This window comes from Tupaia chinensis, unplaced genomic scaffold, assembly GCF_000334495.1.
Source record: "Tupaia chinensis unplaced genomic scaffold, TupChi_1.0 Scaffold000077_1, whole genome shotgun sequence".
Taxonomy (NCBI): domain Eukaryota; kingdom Metazoa; phylum Chordata; class Mammalia; order Scandentia; family Tupaiidae; genus Tupaia; species Tupaia belangeri.
Genome location: NW_006159538.1, coordinates 2,482,754 through 2,505,100, shown reverse-complemented (window position 1 = coordinate 2,505,100; position 22,347 = coordinate 2,482,754). Strand labels below are relative to the sequence as shown.

At 37.8% G+C, this 22,347-nt stretch overlaps 1 protein-coding gene across 22 annotated transcripts in view; it reads right to left on the bottom strand.

Moving 5' to 3' along the window:
* Positions 1-22,347, bottom strand: part of SOX6 (SRY-box transcription factor 6) — a 666,092-nt gene that overhangs the window by 90,844 nt on the left and 552,901 nt on the right. For all 22 annotated transcript variants that reach the window (XM_027768610.1, XM_027768624.1, XM_006142513.3 and 19 more), the window contains one exon: positions 5,579-5,728. In XM_027768610.1, coding sequence (XP_027624411.1) covers positions 5,579-5,728 — 150 coding nt within the window. The remainder of the gene's footprint in view (positions 1-5,578; positions 5,729-22,347) is intronic.

Sequence of the window (22,347 nt, the reverse complement as noted above, 5' to 3'; positions counted from 1 at the left end):
CTCTGCAGCTAATTTTTTAATATATATTTTAAATTAAACAATTGTAAGGACTTTAAAAATGAAAACACAGAGAGCTTTCTTCTGATCTCCTGGGCCCCTGTCCAGAGAGCCGCATGCCACTGCATGGCTTCTCTGTGGCTTTCTGGGTGTGGGCCCATCGTGGTCTATATTCTGGTCTCTATTCATGTTTAAAATTAATTTTTTCAAAGAGCAAGAAGACGTTATAATTATGTTTTACATACCGTACTATATGCAATTTATTTTTCATGTTTCAAGTGATGTCTCTTTATATTCCTTGTTCCATGTATTTACAGAATGTCTATTTTAGGATACGTGTCCTTCTACACTGAGCATGGTATTCAAATATCTGAATTGTGACTCTTCTTTAGTCAGGAGCTTGAAAACGAAGCCTCTTGTCTTTATTTTGTGTCTTTTATCCTGCCATAAGGTACTCATAACAACACTTCCATCATTCTGGAAATGTATCTGTAATATGGGCATATTCATTTAAGTGTTCGGTTTTAAGATCTGCACTATTGTGTTCTAAAATAAAATTGTCAGCAAATGTTAACTGCCATTTTGCTTCTGAGAAAGCACAGAGAGCTTGTTTTTAATGTCATTGCTTAAAACACACAATAGAGTTTGGTTACAGAACATTCTCAGCCTTGCTACAACATGTAACCTCACCGGAGTCGCCTCTGTCACCTGTAAAAAGAGGGTCTGATATCTGATGATACCTGATGATTTCTAAGGTTTCTTCTGGTACTAATAGCAGTGACCCAGGGGAACAAAAAGAGATGCCAGACAGTGCTACTTAGAAAGGAGGATTAGAAACAGAAAATGAAAATAACATGCACGGAAAAGCAATTACATAGCAAGCACTGCATTTTTACAGGTGTTAGCTCATTTGTCCATTGATAGTTCTATGAGTCTGGACAACGTTATTCTAAACTTACAAATGAGGAAATGGAGTTCAGAATGATAAAATCACTTGTCCAGGGCCATACACAGAAGGACAGAATTTGAATTCTATTTTTTCAGATTCCAAATCTGAGGCCCCTTTTCTGCTACACTACCAGAGAAAAATGATTCATTTGTCTGATAACTTAGTGGTACCTTAGAATTTTCCTTTTTGTCTTTGGTAGGAAACAGGCGATCTGTAACATCTAGGTTACAATGCACTATAATCTGTATTTATGTAAAAGCCAGGTTCTTGAGAAACAGGGTTATATCCCTTACAAATGTCAAAATTACTGGGTGAACTTGATTGCAATGTACTTCTCTTTGCTCTTAATTCAAAGGCTATAAAGACTAGTTAGTTTCTTTACTTATATCTAAAACATAGTGACTTATATACTAAGTGTTTAGTTTCCTCCATGTTTATTTGGCATTCACTGATCTAAAATATTTGCCTTTAGAGTTTTCATCAAATTTGGAAGATTTTCAGTGGGTACTTCAATTCAAGTTTCTGTTCCTTCCTCCTCCTCTGGGACTGCAAGTGCACGTGTTAGGCCATTTGATGTTGCCTCACAGTACTGACCAGTCTTTTTTCCATGCGTTTTAGTTTGGATAGTTTTATTGTTATGTCTTCAAGCTCACTAATCTTTTCTTCTGTAAGGTCTAATCTACCACTCAGCCTATTTCCATCCCCAGATATTTGACTTAGGTTTTTCATGTCTCGCCTTACCCTATGTTTTCCTCAATCTTCTTGAACATATGGAGTTTATAACATCCTTTTCAGCTTTCATTATATTTTAATTTGTTACTTATTTTTATAATACAATGATTGCCATTTTCACCCACAGTGTAACTGCACTGGGGCGTCATCTACCCTTCCCACAGTGGGATAGCTACCGTTGGCCCTTACAGCCTGTCCAGACCTGACAGAACTTGTGCTGAGACTGGGGTACAGGGCATACAGGATTAGCCTGAGGCAATAATGTCACAGATTTCTGATATTCTTACATAAAAGAAGAAAAATGTTTTTCTTGAATTATATTTGCTTTTGGTCAATTTTCAGAGTACTGAAATAGCTGTTTTTATAAATTTGTCCAGTTTCACAGAAGCTTTTTAACTACTAGATTTGCCTACTTTCTTACTTGTTTCTAATTAGAAGTCTTCTGTCAATAGTATGCCTGTTTTTACTGTCTCACCCTCTATTTCTAGCATTTGTGTCAGCTTGGGGCCTGTTTCTATTGACTGATTATTTATATTGTCTCACTTCTTTGCAATCCATTATTGAATGGATACTACAAGCTGTGAATTTTACATTGTTGGATACCAAGCTGATGTATTTTTAAAATATTTGTGGGCTTTGTTTTAAGATGCTTAACAATTTGATATTTCCTAGGCTTACTTTTAAGCTATGTTAGGCAAGCTCAGACCAGCCATTAACCTAAAGATAAATTGTCCCCTCCCGGAACTCTACTTGCCCCATGTGTTGTCCCATCTCCATTCCTGGTCCTTTGTAAATCTTGCAATTATTTTCCTGGAATGTCCTGGTGATTTTTCCTGGCTTCAGGTAGTTTCCTTACATACATGTGTTGGTCAGTATTCAGTTTAACACCCAGAGAAAACATCTCTGTACCTTCAGCACTCCACGTCTGAATTCTATCCACATCTGCCATCCTAAACATCAAACTCTGTCTTTCTCCTAGAGAAGCCTACCGAGCTGCCTGCACAGTTCCCGGGAAATATCCGCTCAGCAGTGAGCTGAAATAACTATAGTATTTGCTCACTCACTTCTCTTCTTGCAGGGATTACTGTCTTGTACTCTTACCGTAAATGTCTGAAAACCACTGTTTTACATGGTCTTACTCTAAGTTTCAGCTGTTTAGACTGAGAGTAAATCTGATCCTTGTTCCTCTGTTATACTGAAATGGAAATCTTGTAGGTATTTAGTTAGGATCTCTCTTTGTATACAACTAGATATTTCAACCACAACTACTGAAACCACCACTCCATCTTCTTTATTACCATCATGAGCATCATTAACATCACTAACATTTATGGAATACCAACTATATGCTATGAGAAGTATTATCTCATTTCAAACTCATGATAACATTAACTCTCATCTTACAAAGGAGAAAAATAAATCCCATAGAAATTAAGTAGCTCGCCCAAGGTGGCACAAGTCGTTCAAGTAGCAGAACTGATATTTGAATAGAAAAATTCTTACTTTTGATGTTGACAGTTATACCAGATTAAAAAGTCTGGAGAAAAGAAGATACTTAAGACTATGTTTATTTTTGTTTTTTTTCAGCAAACTTTGTCCTATGTCATGTGTGAACTTAAAGAAGTGTTCATGTTATATACAGAAGGAAAGCATGAACTATAGGGAGAAACATGGGAGATTTTGGTGACCACAATTCTTTCAGATAGCAAACTATGACACTGTTTTCATAATTTCTTCAGTAATAGGCAGGAGCTATTTTTGAAAATTTTAAACATTTGCTTTATGTCTTGGTATGTGTATTTTTATCCACATATACAATAAATGATTTAACAAGTACAAGGAATATTTCCTTGTAATAAACACAAAATATAGTCAAGTGAAATGACATAGAGGGCCCAACTTTGGTGATGTACATAGTAGGGCACCACTGTCCAATACTGGAGACATGTGGGAAGACCATGGTTTGGATTCTGCATGGACCTGAATATGCCAGGCATACCTGTGGGCATAACAGGACAGACAGCTGGAAGGATTATGGCATGGTGAGATCCTGTCAAGGCACCTGTCTCTCTCATTTTTTATGTCTTTTGTGCAAGAAATAAAGACATTTATAAAGAGAACTCCGTAAGAATTTGCATGCAGTCAAGTGAGTAATAAAATTCAGTTGGCCCATAAAGATGGAATGGTAAAAGCAGACATAAACTTTAATTGAACCAAGGAAAGGCTTGGTTGGGTGCAATTCCAGTTGGCCAACTTACTTATGAAATGACATTTTCATTTTAAAATATTTAATACTCAAGTCTATTATTTTTGATATACTCACATTCAACTATGACAGAGCTTGTGCTGAGAACTTGTGCAGGCTAAGTGCCTTGGTTTGAGTTGTAGAGTTCTAACTCTTACTCATACACACAAACTGTTGAAACACAAAATAATCTGCTTCATGGGGCCAGCAGGTAGCATGGTGGTTAAGGGCGCTGGACTCCCACATGGCTGACCACTGTTTGAGTCCTGGACCTGGCAGCTTGCTTTCTCACTTTCCATCTCTCTCTCTCTCTCTCTCTCTCTCTATTTCTTTTTCTCTCTCTGTCCCTCTCTGGTCAAATTAAAATAAGTAAACAAATAAATAAAAATTTAAATAAAATAATTCTTTAAAGAAAAATAGTCTGTTTCCATAAGTAATTCTGCCCTGTGAAATGTAAACTGCCTATAGCCATGTCAAAATATCTAACAGAAAAGCATAAATATTTATCTATTTCTTTGAATACTTTAAAAAATGGGTGGCATTAAATTAATTCTTCTGGGTGGAGCAAGGTAGGCCAACTTTGTTCTTTTTACATGTGGTATTTGCAATCCTTTCTTCTTGTTTTTTGAAAGGCATATTTGAAATCACAAATATTATTTCTGAATCTGCAAATTTTAGAAGTAAAACTATTCCAGTGATCGTATAGCATCTAATGCTGAGTTTTGTTGGTCTCAGCTATTTCTTAGCGGAGATTAAATCATTACAAGATTTCTCCAAATGCAGTACTTTTGTCATAGTGCAGTAAAGAATACGTACTTAGCATACTCCTCAAAGTAGATATACAAAATAATTATATGGAACAATTACACAGAACGATTATTTCCCTGCACTGTCTGAATTTGGTAATCTAATATAGAAAGTAAACACAGTCATAAAAACCAGACAGTACCACCAGTACCACCCATAGGTACCAGCTGCAGTGTAAAGTTTGAGTGGCACAACAATTTCCTTCCGTCACCAAGTACCTCCTAGCTGCCCAGTTTCAAGACACTGAAAACCAGTGAGGAAAGGCATTTGTTATAGTCTCAGCCCTAACTCAGAAAATCTATTTACAACTGTATGGCAACAAGAACATGATCGGGCAATGATACCACTTGTTCCTGAGAGCCCACATTTATCAGACCTTCATCAACAAACCATAGAAAGTTCAGCATTAGATTCATCTTTGTCTCCTTTTTTTTTTAAATCTAAAAAGTTTTCACGTCCTCCTTTCCTGGTACTGTAAGTTAACTCCTCACCTGTTTAAAGAACATGGAGAGAAGTGTCAAAAGTCTATGACAAAGACTGACAGTAAAACCAGGGCCATTTATGCCAATGAACATTTAAAAATAAAAGCCAGAATCCAAAGGGAAAAAACTCTAGAGAAGTGAGTTTGCGGATTTAGGTAAAGATCTCACAATATGGCACTATTGTTATCAAAAGGGAAACACCTGTTTCTTGGTGCTCAATCATGAAATTTACCATAAAGAGGAGCATTTTGGGGTTCCTTTATGTTTGCTGTGCTTCCTGCTGTTTACTCCCCACACAGCCTGGCTCACTACCTTTCTTGTGAAGCTATTTTCCAAACTGTTTCCACAACCCTGCAAAGTAAGTACCTTAACTTGAGTTACAGGGCTGGTCCCTCTCTTTTCATTTTTTATCCCAGTAGGTGAGACTGCCCCTGCTGCGTTTGGTGGCTGCGGAGTTGATGGCATCTTTGCTCCAGGTGACACCTGCATGCTGGCCAGCTGAGCGGCGTAGAGTTGCTGCAAAACAGGGGAAGACAAACGGTGATCTCTTTAAATGCGACTGAAATGGAATCTTTAAAAAAAAAAAAAAAACTTACCGCATTGTTAGGTAACTATTTTTATGACAGCCTTGCAATTTCTTTTTCACTATATTTTTTAAAAGGGAAAAGAAGAAAAAAACAAATAATACAAAAGAAAGAGAAAACTCGGATATGGGAGCCATGGTCCTGTACCTGGTCCTTCTAGCAGTACCTTTATGGTCCTGGACAAAGCACTTGACCTCTCTAGAACTCAGTTTCTTCAACTGGACAGAAAGGAATCTGACTAGTCTCTAAGATTCTTTCTACAGTCTAACATCTTTATAGAGTTCTTCAAATGTCTTATATGTTTACTTATGTAATTTTAATGTTAATGACCTATGAAACGAACCTGCGCATTCTAAGGGATTCTGGAAGAACGACAGTACTCTTATACAGCACTGACGAAGCTTCTCTGGGGATTCTGATCCCTCTGGAAGCTGAGTGCTGCCCCTCGGGCCCTTGCCCAACGGCAGTCACTTTTTTCTCAACATATAACAAAACCTTCAGGAGAATACAGTCATATCTGTAGCAATTTTTTAAAAAGTAAAAGTCAAGCTTCTTTTTCCCAGCACAGGAGCTGCCCACTTGATTCTCCACCCAAACCAGCTAACACGGTGTTTCCTTCACGCCCCAGAACACACCTCCTAGTTTCTCCTCCAAGGTCCTGCCTTCTCCTGCAATGGTTCATCGTCATTTATCCCCATTAGTGGACTATTTCCTTCAGAGAAGGAGAAGGAGAACTCTGGCACATCAGTGATGTTATTCATTCTACCTACTCAGCTTGAAAGGGTTCCTCTTCCCTGAGTCATAAGACAATCTGACATTATGAATCTTGTAAGTACCGACCTCAAAATATGTCGATTTAGTTAAATTAGGATCAAAGATTGAAAGACAGATAGCCCAATGTCTTTTTATATCATTTTGATTTTTTTAAAGAGATTTTTGTTATAGGGCATGTGCACTCTCCAGAGAGAGAGAGGGAGAAAGAGAAAGAAAGCAAGAAATCACCCCCAACAGAGGATAGCCACACCACAATCCCTTCTCCTCCACTCTCCTCTGAGGATCTTGGGTACACACACACATGTCCAGCATGAGTTTGAAGCCACCAGGTCTGGGACAGGAACCATGTTCTGCCATTTGGGAGTACAACGACATAACCACTACACCATCTGCTGGTCGCTCATTTTGATTTTTATTAAAATATTTTCTATACACAGTTGTGCAAGTTCAATAGTGTTTTATTAGGAAACAGATTTTCAAGAAAGGTAGTAAAGCTTTAAAAACAAACAAACAAAATAGCATGAAAATCTCATTTTGTATGCTGTAATGATGTACAGTGAATGAATGCAAATAAACAAATTTAAATTAAAAAAAAGAAAGCAGCATGGTTGGAGCCAGCCATGGTGGTTATGGTGGCTGGACCCCACATGGTTTACTGAACCTGTCAGTCTGGTTTGAGTCCGGATCTGGTGGCTTGAAAACACATCCAGCATGTGCGCATGCCTGCCCAAAATCCCAAGAGAAGAATGGAAGAGAAGGGACTGCGGCATGGCCATCCCCCTCAGGGGTGATTCTCACTTTTTTTCTCTTTCTCTTTCTCTTTCTCCACAACAAACACACATGCCCTATAGCAAACAAATAAACAACAGTACCAGCCTGGGCATGTATAGGGCACGGTCTCACACGATGGCCTTGGTTTTCCTTCCTGTCCTCCAGACCTCACTGCCTGCTCTGTGGAGATCAACCCCTCCAGTTCTTGGAACTGTTCTCACTGGTATTGATTTCCTTACTTGTAAATGCTTCTACTGTTACATCCGTATTCACTGACTTCATATAATAGAAGACTGAAGTTTAGCTTTCTTGCATCACCAACCCCGCATGGGCTTCCATGCATCCCTCCCCAATCCCTGAGTGTCCATATTACAAGTTTTAAAGTTAGTGTTTACTGTTTCATATCACTCTATGATATCGTTCATAGTTGAAGTATGACAGGATCTATATTCTCTCTCAAACTTTTATTTTTGTCTTTTTGTTTTAAATTTTTTAATGTAACCAGCACTAATTAATTTTCCCCCAATTTTCCAAGTAACCTGTAAAATTCTTCCCAATATGGATGGTTAAAATAGGTAATCTGTGTGTCCTGTTTTTTCCCCTGGAGAATTCCTTCTTGGAATTCTCTATCTTCCTTCTTCCATCTGAGCTAGTTTACTCTTTAAGCCCACCGCGGGTCTATAATATCTGGGAATTCTTTTGCCTCATGTGAGCTGCGTTCCGCTTTCTATATGTCATGTTTTCTCTCTCTTAACCAACCTGATTTTGGTAGAAGACACCCTGTAGGAGCTTCCTGAGAAAGGTGTGTGTGAGGTTATTAGAACTAATATGTCTATTAGAATATTAGAACTAATGTAACATTATTATAGTCCTCTCACTTGACTGTAGCTTGATTGGTATAGAATTCAAAGTTGAAAAGAATTCTAAAGATATTGACCTGTCATCTTCTCATTCTTATTGCTAAGGGGGCGTGACATCATTCTGATTCCTGGTCCTTTGGATATAATCTGTTTGTTCCTCTGAAAGCATCAAGATCTTCCCTTTATACCAAATGTTTTGAAATTTCACCATGATGTCCTTCTGTACCTTTACATTCATTGTTCTGGACACTCAGCCCTTTCAATTTGGAAACACATGTCTTTCAATTCCGGGAAACATTTTTGGTGTTTTTCATTGCTAACTGTCTCCCCTATGTTCTCTTTTTAAGCTCATATTAGATGAATGCTGGACTTCCTTATTAATATCAATCCTGTATTTTTCTTATTTTTTTTCATTTGCCACTCTTAGATTTTTAGTTATACTCTGTGATAGTTTTTTTTTTTTAATCTTTATCTTCCAATACTTCTATAAATTTGTTTTATTTTGTAGTTTTGCTATTGGGCATGGGCACTCACCAGAACGAGAGACAGAGAAAGAAATCATACCTGGGGGGTGACCACACCACAATCCCTTCTCTTCCATTGTCCTTTTGGGATTTTGGATCGACACACACACACATCCAATGTGATTTTCAAGTCACTGGATCTGGGACTAGAACTGCGATGTCAGCCATGTGAGATCCAGCTATTTTAACCACCATGCCACTGTCTGGACTTCTATGAATTTTGTAAAAGCTCTGCTGCTGTAATTCTAGACATATTCTTATTCTCTGATCCCTTTCTTTTAAAACATCCTGTTCTTTATTCTCTTTGGTAATATTAATCATAAGTTTGGGAGTTGTTTTGAATGTTTTCTGTTCTCTGTATTTTTATCTTTCTTTTCTTCCAAGCTCTGTGAATTTTTTCATAAGAAAGCCTTTTCTAGGAGGCTGGTTGGTGGTGCAGTTGTACAACATGACACTTTGGGGAGGGGGGGAGCAAATGGATCATATGGGAAGGTTCCCAGTTCAGGTCTAGAGACCTCCCTGATTATGCCTGGCACACATGTGTCCATGATCCGGGCTGGCTAAACATGAGCAGAGGGTGAACTGCAGTGTCAAGACCCTGTTTCAAGTACTATCTCTCTATCTCTTTCTCTGTCTCTCACTTATAAAATAAATAAACTTAGTTTTTTTTTTAAGAGAGAGATTTTTGTTATAGGCTGTGTGTGCTCACTGGAGAGAGAGAGAGACAAAAAGCAAGGAATCACCTCACCCCCCGCAGGGGGGTGGGGCATGGTCATGCCGCAACCCCTCCTCCTCCATTCTCCTCTTAGGATTTTGGGCACATGCATGCATGTACCTAGTGTGAGTTTCAAGCCACTGGGCCCGGGATTTGAACACTGGTTGACTACATGGGAGTCCAGCAACGTAACCATTATGACAGTTGCTGGTCCCAATAAACTTATTGTTAAAAAAGTCTTTTCTGGGGACCAGCAGGTGGCATGGTGGCTAAGGTGCTGAACATTCCTACATGGCCAACCACGGTTCGAGTCCCGGACCTGGTGGCTTGCTTTCTCAGGACCCCTCCCTTTCTCTGTGTCTTTCTCTGCTCAAATTAAGAATAAATGAATAAATAAATAAAATTAAATTTTAAAAAAGTCCTTTGTACAGTATCTGGTTTTCACTGACTATTCATATGTAAGAGTGACGTATTCAAAAGCTAACTGGAAGGTCTAAGTATAGGAATAGACTTAATGATAATGAACTTGAGTGTAAAAAAGTAATGATGGAGAAAGCTAGCCTTTTCACTGGCAAATCCCAAATGTCAATATCTACAGGTCATTTCTCTTACAGCAGACCACTTTCTCAGAGAGGTATCTTCAAACACTTGTGCTGGTTGGGGTACAGATATATATGCCTTCATTAGGTGAGCCATGCAGAAAGTAGCTGGGGGAGCTCACTGTCTGGTCTATCATGCAGCCCCTCATGTTTTCAAAATGCCACTATCACTCATTCCTGGCTATGCCTGATGTCTCCAAGATAAAACTTTTCAAGTTCAATTCCTTGAGAGAATACGCCTCCAGTCTTCTGCCAGGTTACGTCCTTAAAGAATAGGAGATGGGGGAGAGGCAGGAGGGGAAGAGTAGAAAAGGTAGTTACCAGGTTGCATGGGGTTAGTTAGAAAGGGATCATCTTACAGCTATTTTTAATCAGTCATCTGTCTACAATTCCACCTCTTACTCCTTCCTTCAATGGTACATGATGCCTTCAATTTCTAAGACTTCAAAGGTTCAGCTCCCAATTGGGCTTGACTCCTTTTGGCTTTACACTCTTAAAGCTTGGGATCAGCTTCCTCTTTCCTCCTAAGACAATTACAACTCATCTATCCATTTCTCATATTCCTAAGAATTATTTGCCCTCTCCGTGTATTTCTACTTGAAGGTTCATACCTAGAATCCCCAAGTAGTGATTTACTAGGATTTGGGTAGAACTGGCAACAAATGAGTATGTTAATCTACTGTGGTTAACCAGAAGTCAGATACTCAAATCTTAACACTATTTAATGCTTGAAAACTTCATTCAAATATTTTCTTTTCTTATAATCAAGACTAAGCCATTACCTTGATAGTCACATTTCTATCATAATAAATAGAAAGCTTCCTAGTTCATCAGCCACAGAGAAAATAACTCAAACTTTGCTATATTAGTAGGGGAGAAAAAACAGGTGGTTTGTATGTAATTTCCAGCATTACTATCATTCAGATGGACAAATAAAAAAAATTACAGTAATCAAAAACAGACCTTTCAGCACATGTAATTAAATGAAAGCTTAATAAAGAATAATTTGCAAGAGCCAGATGTGCTTATGTCATGATTGTTGCTTTCTTTGGAACAATTTTTCTAATATAACAAGCCTCTAAAGAAATTAAAGTTTCATAATTCTGTATGCAATGACTCAGTGGCAAGAAAAATTCGCAAGTGAGAGTTAGTCAAACCCTAGAACATGGGCAAAAAGGCCTGTCTTTTTATTTCCTTTTTAGTCTGTTGTATTCTTTTCCTTTGAAATTCAACCAGATGTCTTCCAAAGGGGGGGCAGGTGAAGTTTCTGAAAAATTTCTGCTTCAGAGAAGAAAATAAGTGAAGAACTGGCTAATTCTACACTGAACAGAACAAGGATAATTAAGAGCTAAAAGTCTTGGTTTTACAGGATTTGGTATCAGGACCAACATATCCTACTCCCGAGTACCAAATATTCATGAAATCTTAGAGATGCCAGAGTCCTCAGACCATTTATACCTTCATTTTACCTTAAAATTTCAAAACTGAATTGGCAATGAATGAAAATATTAATCTACTGTGGTTAACCAGCTCACTGCTGGCCCCATACACTCTGAAATTCTTAAGAGCTGTGTCTTGTGAGTTCTGAGTACTGATATATTTGAGGCTGAACAAGGTATGGACGTATTCCATAAAACATACACAGCAAGTAAACTACACAGCGGGATAGCAGGTAAGATTTGGTAGGACGAGTAGAAATAAAAATCAGAAGATAGAGGACCAGCAGTTGGCATAATGGCTACATCGCTGGACTCCCACGTAATCGACTATGGTTCAAGTCTTGGACCTGGTGGCTTAAACTCACGCTGGGCGCATGTGCATGCATGCCCAAGATCCCAAGAGGAGAAGGAACTGCGGCGTGGCTACCGCCCTGAGGGGGTGATTTCTTGCTTTCTGTCTCCCTGTCTCTCTCTGTCTTTCTGGCGAGTACACGCACCCTAGCAAAAATTCAAAAAAAATTCATAAGATGGAGTCCAATGAAAAGACAGAAGGCATTTAGGATGATCATTAAAATAAGCACAGTTTATCTAACAAAATTATCTTAATAATAAATATCATTGTCTTCAGATTGAAGATTACGGATTTGGCTCTGATTATAAGAATGACATTCACTGAATAAATACAAATTTACAAAACAATTTCACAGCTCACTTTCTAGGCTGTTAGCCTAGAAAGTGAGTAACAAATGAATATGTTAATCTATTGTATATGTTCTATGTACAAGGTTCTGTGTTAGAAGCTGAGAGGATTCAGTCCTGACCAAGCATCTAGTTCTGGGAGCGATGTGAAATGTAGGTCCTTAAGCCTTGATTTGTACCTTTCTTGTGTGCTTATCACTTTCTCAAACCTTCTGTGCATTTATGGCACATCTCGCTTACCATGTTTGATAGACTGTAGGCTTAATGAAGACAGGTCAATACAATAATTTTTGAATGCCTAGTACCAAGAATGATGCTTTGCAAATAACAGATATCCAACTGATATTCTCCGAATTAGCATACCATGTACAGTCACTGCCTATTGGCAAGGAAAGGTTGTCTATAAATAAGGCGACACAAATGGTACGTGGTTATATTTATTGCCTATACAATGAACAATTGTATAATGTTGAATTTAAAAAATAAAAGGAAAATAAATTCAATCCAAGTTAAATTATATTGTTTACCAAAAAAGGATCTTTTGAAATAATTTATCAAAATGTTGCCTAGAGAGCTGCTCAGTAACTACTAGCTACACTATCCTGAATAAACTTTTCTAATAACAGTTACACTGAAGGAGCAGTAGTAACACCAATTTTTTTTCCCCTTGGTGTAGTTACTTATAAATTTCAAGTTTCTCTAAATGCTGCTGCATCCTTTTTGAAAGAATATAATATGCTAGTTATTCCAACCAAATAGCTTTAATTAGAAAATCCCTTTGCAGACTAACAGTTTAGGAAAGAAAAAGGTTAAACTCTGATTAACTATTACATAAGGGTTTATAAAAATGTCATTCCACATAGGATTCTCAGATCATAGTTCACGGTCATAATGATGACAATAATGAATATTCATTCCTAAACACAGCTGAGGTTTAAAAACATCAAGCTATAGTAAAGCTTGTAACAGACTTAGCCAAAGTCGCATAAACATTTAAACTCTGGTGAAGACTTTTGTAAATACGGATTTTTCCATTTCAGTTTTGAAAAATGCTCAGTGATTGGGACATTGAATCGTTTCTTTATCCAAAACATATAAAAGACATGCAGCATATACACGTAAAAATGAGCCTAGCTAAACAATTTCTTCAAAATCAGAAAATCATTCATATTTCATAGGCACATTTTAAGACATATTTTTACTTTATGGTAAAAATATTTTACCGTTATTAGTAGTAATTTGAATGAAGGCGTTGGCATTACAATTTTGGTAAGCTGAATAATGACAGCACAGAAAATGCAAAGGGCCTTAACAGATCATCTAGGCTAGCCTAACCTTTTCCTTCTGTGGATGAGCTGAAGTCTAGTAAGTAGAAGCAGCTTATCCAACATCATATAATTAGTTAGTACTGGAACTAGAGGAACTCTACAGCTCTTACTCAACATTACCAGAATATCATTTAAAACAGTAACAGACATATCATAAACCAACTTTTGTACCTTTCAAGCACATTTCCAGCACTGATAAATTTGTTCAATGATAAAGCTTGATTAAATATGTATTAACTAAACACTGTGCTATATGCTGGAGGTACTACAACAAGGAATTCAGAAATGCTTTTCAGCCTTACTGATGCTGACAGGCAAAACAAATATTAAATAAGTGCTTATATAATAACTATAAAATTACAAAGAGGACCTATGCTGAGAAATCAAAGTACAGAATGTCAAAGGACATTTAATAAAAGTATTTAATATAGTTTGGAGGCTCAGAATAACTTCTCTAAGGACATAACATTTTAGGTGAATGAGTCTTATCCAGGTGGAAAGACTGATAAAGAACATTTTGGAGAGAAGACACATCAAGAATTATGACCCTAAGGTGGAAAAGAAGAAAAGGTTTTTGAGGAATTTGAAAAAGATCCAAATGGCAGGACCATTGAGTTAGAGGAGAGTGACTTGGGGGTAGAGTTTTATAGGCTTATCTTTATCTGCTTGGGCTGCTACAATAAAATACCACCAACTAGGTGATTAATAAAGAACGAAATTTATTTTTTCACAGTTCTGGAGGCTAGGAAGTCTAAGATCAAGAATCAAAAGATTCAGTGTCTGATGAGGGCCCACTTCCTCACAGATAGCCATGTTCTCACTCTAACCTCATATGCTGGAAGGGTTTGAGATCTCTCTAGGGCCTCTTTTAATAACTAATCCTGTTCATGAAAGTTCTGTGTCCAGGGGCCCATCTTGAATATTATCAATTTGGGATTGAGGATTTCAACATATGATCTTTGGGGAACATAAATATGTTTACTATAGTTAGACCAAATGAATAATTTCAAAATTTATCCCACAAAGAGAAATATTTAGAAATAATTAACTTAATCAGGAAATATGGAACTTCTTCCTATGTTTAACTAACTCATAGACCAGCCTTTTAAATAAATTAGGTTAAGAAAGCCACATGAAGATCTTACAAATCTACAAATATGTAACTCTAACAGTGTATCCACAGTTGTGTGTACTAAGACTAGCCTCAGATAAACCTATCTTGTATTTGAATCCAATTAGAGACACTTTAATAATCTAGCCTGTGTAGATTCAACATAAAGCAGTTGGTTCTATTAATCGAACAGCATTATGGTCAAGTTATTGAGTGTCTGGCAATTCGGACACTGGTCTATGGCAAGACTATGAAATGTCATTGTCAGAAAGTCACGCTATACCACTACTGTATTTGGGGAGAGAGGCAAGCTTTGTCCCAATATTGATGACAAATTATAGCGGGTGATAGGAAATGTTTCCACATGTACCATGATGTGAGATACATATTTTAATATCTGCTTTCCATGATAAAGTCATGTAAGATCTCCAATGGGGAGTGCCACGGAGAGATAGTCCAGGCCTTTTAACCTCATAGTCGCATGATTTTTATCTAATCACAGAACCAGTCATCCCATCATCCCATCATCACACCCATTCATTCATGTGTTATTTGGCAAATACATATTGACTACTAACTCAGTCAAGCACTGTAGTAGGCATTTAACATTATTTTATCTACTCTTTAAAATGATTACATAAGGTAGGAATTACTGTTTATTTTAGAGTCTTTCTTACTTTTAAGTCCATATTCTCTCTGTTTTTAAAATTAAATTATTTTAAAAATACAATGAATCATAATGAAACATATTTCCTGTTCCTAGCCAAGTTCACTGTGCAAGAAAAGATTCTGATGTGGCTGCTATTCTGAGCTCTCAAATAGCAAACTATATTTCCAGATGTATTATAGCTACTCTTTCTAAATGAGCATTTCACAGTCCTCAAGTAGAGAAAGAAGTATCCGTGGTACTACCAGTCACCTTGAAGCAGTGAGGGCTACAATTTTGATCCAGACAATTCTTATCTCCAACCAATCTTTTAGCCACAGTAGAAGACATCTGAAAACAAATACCTGCTTCTTTTTTGTTTGGCTGATTGTTTTGCTGATCGCATAAGAAGTAGAACTATGGAGAGTAAGGATAGAAAGAGGAAAAACTGATAAAAATGTATTGGCACCAATGTATTCCAGTCTATGGAAACCAACAGTGAAAAACAAGCAGGCACAACTTTACTCACCCAATACTCATTGGAGTAGATTCTCCAGTGTTTTGTCATTTCAATTAGAAAGAGCATTTTAAAGTAGGCTGTCAGAATCTGGCCCAGAGAGAAAAAAGAAATTCTCCATAAAATGCAATCTGCTTATTAGCAGAGAATGAAGAAAGAGAAGGAAAAACACTACTACTGAAAGATATCAACTCTCACCTTTACATTTGCCTTCATCTGCTATGGTTCAGTTTGTTATCTGGGAACCCCAGGCCTACCCCAGTTATCCAGGTTAACAGATCCTGTTTTTGTGTACCCGACACTATTTAAAGGGGAAAGAGATGATGGAGAAACCAAGTAGGGTAGGATATGAAGCATCCTTAAGAAAATGTCATTATTTACTTGATTGATTCTGCCTAAAATCAGGTTCTAAGCCTAGCTAAATTCTCTAGGGATAGCCTGGGTTTCGTTACTTTCTCAAAACAATACTGGTAACCATCCCTCTGCCTACCGAGTAAGGATAGCTGGACAAATTCAGGAATGAGAGGGTGGAAATGGAGACAGGAGTAATCCATCAGCCCTGATTCAGTGCTCACACAGCATAGAGAGGAAAGAGTCAGCAGCAAGTCATTATAGGCTGAAGGAGGGGTGAGGAGAGAGCTTAAAAATAGTTTGAAGAGATCACAAATACTTTTACTTCTCACAAACCTCCAATGTCAACAAAATGATCCAGGAAATACAGCTGTGGTTCTATGTAAGGAAGAACTGAAACCCCTGTTTTCAACAAGGAAGGTATTTGTTTAACTACACCCTTCGTATTTGTCACCAAAGTAAACCAGCTATCGGGACTGGAAGTAAGAAAAGGAATTGGGAAAGAACTACCACTCCCATTCCTACATACTGGATTAATTTGAAGTCAATATCCTTGCCCCTCCTGCCTATTTTTCTAATGCATTATTTTTTTAAAAATTAGTTATTATCACTATCTATTATAATTTGCCATAGAGCATGTGCACTAACCAGAGAGGAGGAAAGTGAGAAAGAAGCCAAGTCTGGGATTCGAACTACAGTTGGCCCTGTGGATGTCCATCCCCTTAATCACCATGCCACCTGCTGGTCCCATAATGCACTATTTTTACTTTTGTTATTAACCATACCTCTTTGTCATAATTCTATTAATCTTCCTTTTTTAAAAATAAGGTGTGTTTTGTTTTGTTTTGTTTTGTTTTGTTTTGTTTTACCATAAGGTAGAGAAAGACAGTGGGAGGGAAAATGAGATACTCCCTAGGGAGAATGGCCAAGTCACAATCCCTCCTCCTCCATTTTTCTCCTGGGATTTTGGGCCGCACACACATGTGCCCAGTGTGATTTTCAAGCCACCAGTTCTAGGACTCAGACCACGGTCAGCAATGTGAGTCCACTGCCTTAACCATCACACTACCTGCTGGTGCCTCTACTCATTTTTTGAGTCTCAACTCACAAATCACTTTCTCCTTGAAGCCCTAACTGGTCACTACCTCCTTTGCGTGTTCATCATCTCTCACCCGCCATCCTTGTACCTTTTATGAACTTTCTTTTTCTTCATCTTTATTTTTTTTTAAATCCTTTTCTCCTCTCTGAACTCTTTGAGGAAAAGGCTGAGTCTTACTCATGTTTATGTCCCTAGCACCTAACACAACACCTGACATTTAACTGAGGTTCTGTTAACAATGACCATTAAAATCCCTTCCTTTCTTGTCCCTGTCTTCTTGGAATTGCTATCCTTTCTGCCCACCCTCCTTTCTTACACCTTTCCTCGCGCCCTTTCCAAAACAAATGCCAGAGATGGAGATTATCTTTCTTTGTTTCTGTCTTCGCGAAGCTATAAGCATGTGGGTTTACCAGGTAAAACATTGATTTTCTTGCAAAAAATGCTGCTGGCACAATGCTAGCAGAAAATTAGAATTGTGAATATCACATAATCTGATTTCTTTACTTTATGATAAAGAAAGTTCAAAACTAGAGAACAAAAGTGATTTGCATAAAAATACCCGCTGGTAAGCAGTAGGTAGAATCAAATCTAAAACCCTACTTTTCCCATTGTCCACATGTACTCATTTCTCCCTGTATTCTGTTCCTTTCAGAAACTTACTGCAAAGGGAGTTTTTATGCTTTATCAGAGCTTTTAATTTGAACTACATAAAAGGGAAATTTTTTCTATCATTCTCCTGGGAGTAAAAGGGAAATTTATTAAGGCCAGCACGTGGCCTGCTGGTTAAGGCAGAGGGATCCCACGTGGCCAACTGTGGAATTCCCATCTTAAACCTGGCAGCTTGAAAAGCATACCAGGTGCATGTGCATCCGTGCCCAAAATCCTTAAAGGAGAAATGGAGGCAAAGGGATTGCAAGGTGATCATGCATCGTGCCAGGAGAGGGGGTGATTTCTCATATTCTTTCTTTCTCTCTCTCTTTTTTACTGGGGAGTGCATGTGCCCTCTGGCAAATTAACACACAAAAATAAATAAATAAATAGATAGATAGATAGATAGATAGATAGATAAGAAAAGAAAAAAGAGGAGAGAGAAATTTATCATAAATGTACTTGAAAAGAAATCCTCAGGCACCCAAGGATGATTTATGTTGTAGAATTTTATTTTATTATTTGTTAAAAAATGTACATATTTAAAAGTGCAACCACAGTAATTAGGTTAAAGTAATTATAATCATGTTAAGGTGTTTTCAGATTTTTAAAATTAAAGTTTATGCAAATACACATAAAGGGCCAAAAATTTGTCTGAGGTGAGAACAGACCTATTTTCACCCCTTCTGAGACTTCTGCCAATTTCCTTTCCACCACAACTGAGAGAAAAATGGAAACATTGACTGTAAACTACTAAGAACCAGAACCTGTTTAATTCATTTCATTATCCTCTGCAGCCTGCCCAGGAATGTCAAGTAAAGAAAAATTAATTGAAAGAAGTTTCCCTGACTAGAGATACTCTGGCCTATTTTCCCAAGCATTTTCAAAGTACAAGAATCTTTGAGAAAGACTGTTTTTTTTGAAAAATCAGAAACCATCAAGTAACAGAGCACCCAGTCCTCTGCTACAAAACAAACAAAAAACAAACAAACAAACAAACAAACCCAAAAACCAGTCTCCAGTTGTACAAATTATATTGGAATACATCAAGAAGAATATTTCCTGGAACACAGTAGCTGGTGCGAACAACTGAGAATAAACAACGCAACTCTCAATAATTTTAATAAAAAAAAACACTCAATTTCTCTCTGCTTCTTCTAAGTATCTTCTCTTTCAGGGTGCTAAATAAAATATGTAAACATAGGATGCCTTATTTACAGAAATAAAAGTTCAGTCATTGAAACAATTAGTAATTTAGTTCTTGAAGCAAGATAGTCAACGAGGTAATGATGAGGGCAGTTGGAAATCAGTACCATCGGGATGAATCTTTTTTCCTTCTGTTTCAAGAGTCTGGCAGGCACTGCCAAAGAGAGCCCAGGCTCTGCGTGTGCTCTGAGCAGTACAAATCTCACTTGAGAGGTTCCTTTAACTCTCTAGGTCCTCAGGTAAATCTGAAACAAATGCACCTTAACTCAACTAAAAGGAAATAAAAACTCATCAATGAGTCCAAAGGTTGGGTTCGAAATCTAAGGGTATTTCACACAAACTGAGAATCATGAGGACGTTTCCATATATTTCTGCGTACGTGTGCTAAGTTCAGTGATGTATTTTTAGTAAATGAATGTATGTTAGTTTAGCAATATTTGAAAGCATAATTTCTTTGTAATCAAAGGTATATTCATTCATTATTTCACTCATTCACTCAAACATTACTTATTGAGTGGCTGCTATGGGCCAGGTACCATTTAGGCTTAGGAAAAACAGAAGTAAGGCTAGCCATGGTGGTGCAACAGGAACACAATATGATGCTGACGCCAAATGGGAAGGTTCCAGGTTCACATCCTGAGGAATCTGTTGTACACACCTGCAAGTGCACGCACACTCCACTCCCGCAAGTGCATGCACACTCCACACCCACAAATGCATGCATACTCCACACCCGCAAGTGCACGCACACTCCAATCATCCTGGCTGGCTGAGGCGGGGGAGGATCACAGTGTGAAGGACTCCATTGGGCATCTCTGTTTGACTCTCTCTTTTTCTCTCTCCTCTCAGAAGAAATAAATAAACAAACTTAAGACAGAATTGAGGAGGAACTTTGGGAGAAGGATCTGGACAGGAGCAGACAGACAAATAAGCTATGAAATATAGTGACCGGGAATATGAACATGGGGGTGAGGGGTCTAACTATAGAGAGGTTAGAAAAGCTCCAAGAAGGAAACATTTGAATTAAGAATGAAGTGAGGAAGTAAGCCATTTCATTATCTGGGGATAAGATACTGTTAGAGGCAAAGCACAGGTGGAAGTTCTATGGCAATGGTATGCTTGTGCCTGGACTGTCTGAAGAACTAGAAGGTGGCCAGTGTACCTGCAGCAGTGTGAGTAGTCAGGTGTCAAATACAGCAAGGGAGCCAGATCATGTAGGATGTAGGCAGGCCTCATAGACCATGAAACAGACTTCGGATTTCATTCTGGGCTTCTAGGAAACACCACTAAAACAACATGGCAGACCTGGAAATCCCTCAGGAACAAGCACATGAGAATCTGGAGATATGCCAGGGCTGCTTGGCCTTGGCCCATGATGGCTGCCAAAGAACCAGATGCTATTGCTGGAAAAATATTCTACGACTGCCCAGCTTCTATGTCCTCTGATTTCCACCCATAATGACGCTTCCAAAACAACACAAAATGAAGAAATATTGGCAGCTATGTAATGAAACCAAAAAGAACTTTATTTACATTGTTAAAAATATATATTGGATAAAACAAAATTATATGAAAGGAAAGTGTAACATTTTAAGTGCTTTTTTTTAAAAACTTTGATCACTGAACAGAACAAATACTGCTGGTTAGAAATGAACATGTTTAGTATATGAAAATGTTTTTACTGTTTTAAAATTGAATTTGGTTTTTAATTTTCCAGCAGAGTTGGGAAGATTGAACACATGACTCGTACTAATGAACAAAACTCATACCTATGGTGAAATGCATAGATTCATTAAGCATACATTTCATATTAATACTAAAGTAAAATATGCATTTGTTATAAATATTGAAGGAATTAAGGAAGCATTTTGAATTCACTTTCAAGTGATCAGACAAATAAGGTAAGAAATAGGTACAATAGTCTCTTCTTGATTCCTTCTTATATTTTCTTCTGTATTTTAAAAATTTCAAGTAAATGTTTTGCCCTGTTTTAGGACCAATTCCACTAACTGTCACTTTTTAAACTGCAAATTATTAGTATGGCCAACTGGAGAACTTCAGCATATCTTACAGTATGTAAATATGCCATCTGTATCCTCCAGTAATACCCATGGCTTACTCTCTAATTAGTAGGAAGGAATGATACCTTATACACACACAGTCATAGTAAAAATCATTCTGGTAGTGTATAATAACCACCAACATGCTTTATTATCACCAGCTAGGACACTGATACATACCTGAATAATACACTCTGAAAAATTCTTACCTACAGGTGAAGCAGGTAATAGTATGAAGGACTGAAAAGAAGGTTTAAAGAAACATAGTCTCCTAAATTGCTAGAAGAAGCAGGAGAAGGTGGTGATTAGAAATGCATGCTTTTAGGGCCATCAGGTCATGTGGTGGTTAAGGGTGTTGGACTCCCACATGGCTGGCTGCAGTTCAAGTCCCAGACCTGGCAGCTTGCTTTCTCACATTCTCTCTCTCTCCCTCTCTCTCTGTCTCTCTGTCACTCTGTCTCTCTCTGGTTTAATTTAAATAAATAGAGTTTAAAAAGATAATTCTTTAAGAAAATGCATGCTTTTCAAGATGTAGTGATGTATAGTGATGGAATGTATAAAATAAATAGAATGCATGCTTTTTAGTCAGAACCACTGTTTACCAACTGTGTGATCTTGGGCCAGTTCTTTAATCACTCTGGGCCTTAAATTTCCACATCTGTAAAATGGGTATAATAACAGAACCTACTCCAAAAGATTGTTGTGTGGAGTAAATGAGTTAATGCATATAATGACTTTAGAACAGAAGCATACTACAAAGAATCAATACTTGTAGATGCTTGTTATTCCTTTGTTTATTTTTCCTCTGTGGGCTAGAAAGACAGGGCCAGGGTGTGAGGGGGTGGTGGTGCAGAGAGACAGAGACATGCTTCCTTGATGGGGTCTAACTGCATCCTCCTGCCCCAGCCTGCAGCCCCCCAGGATTACAAGCATGTACAACCCTGCCCGGTACCAGAAACCTAACCCGAGCCTCCCACGCAGCCGCAGCCTCCCAAGTGGCAGTGCCACCCATATACGGCCACTGCTAAAAGGGCCTCGTTATTCTCGTAGGTACATTTTATTTAAGCCACTCCGCAATCTTATTCAGAAACATAATTATATATTGGCATTTTTATTTAATTTAGCAATGGGGCGTAAGGGGTACAAAGACATGAAAGACACGTTTTCTTTCAGGACAGCAAGAATAGGCAGTCTCACAGCAGGG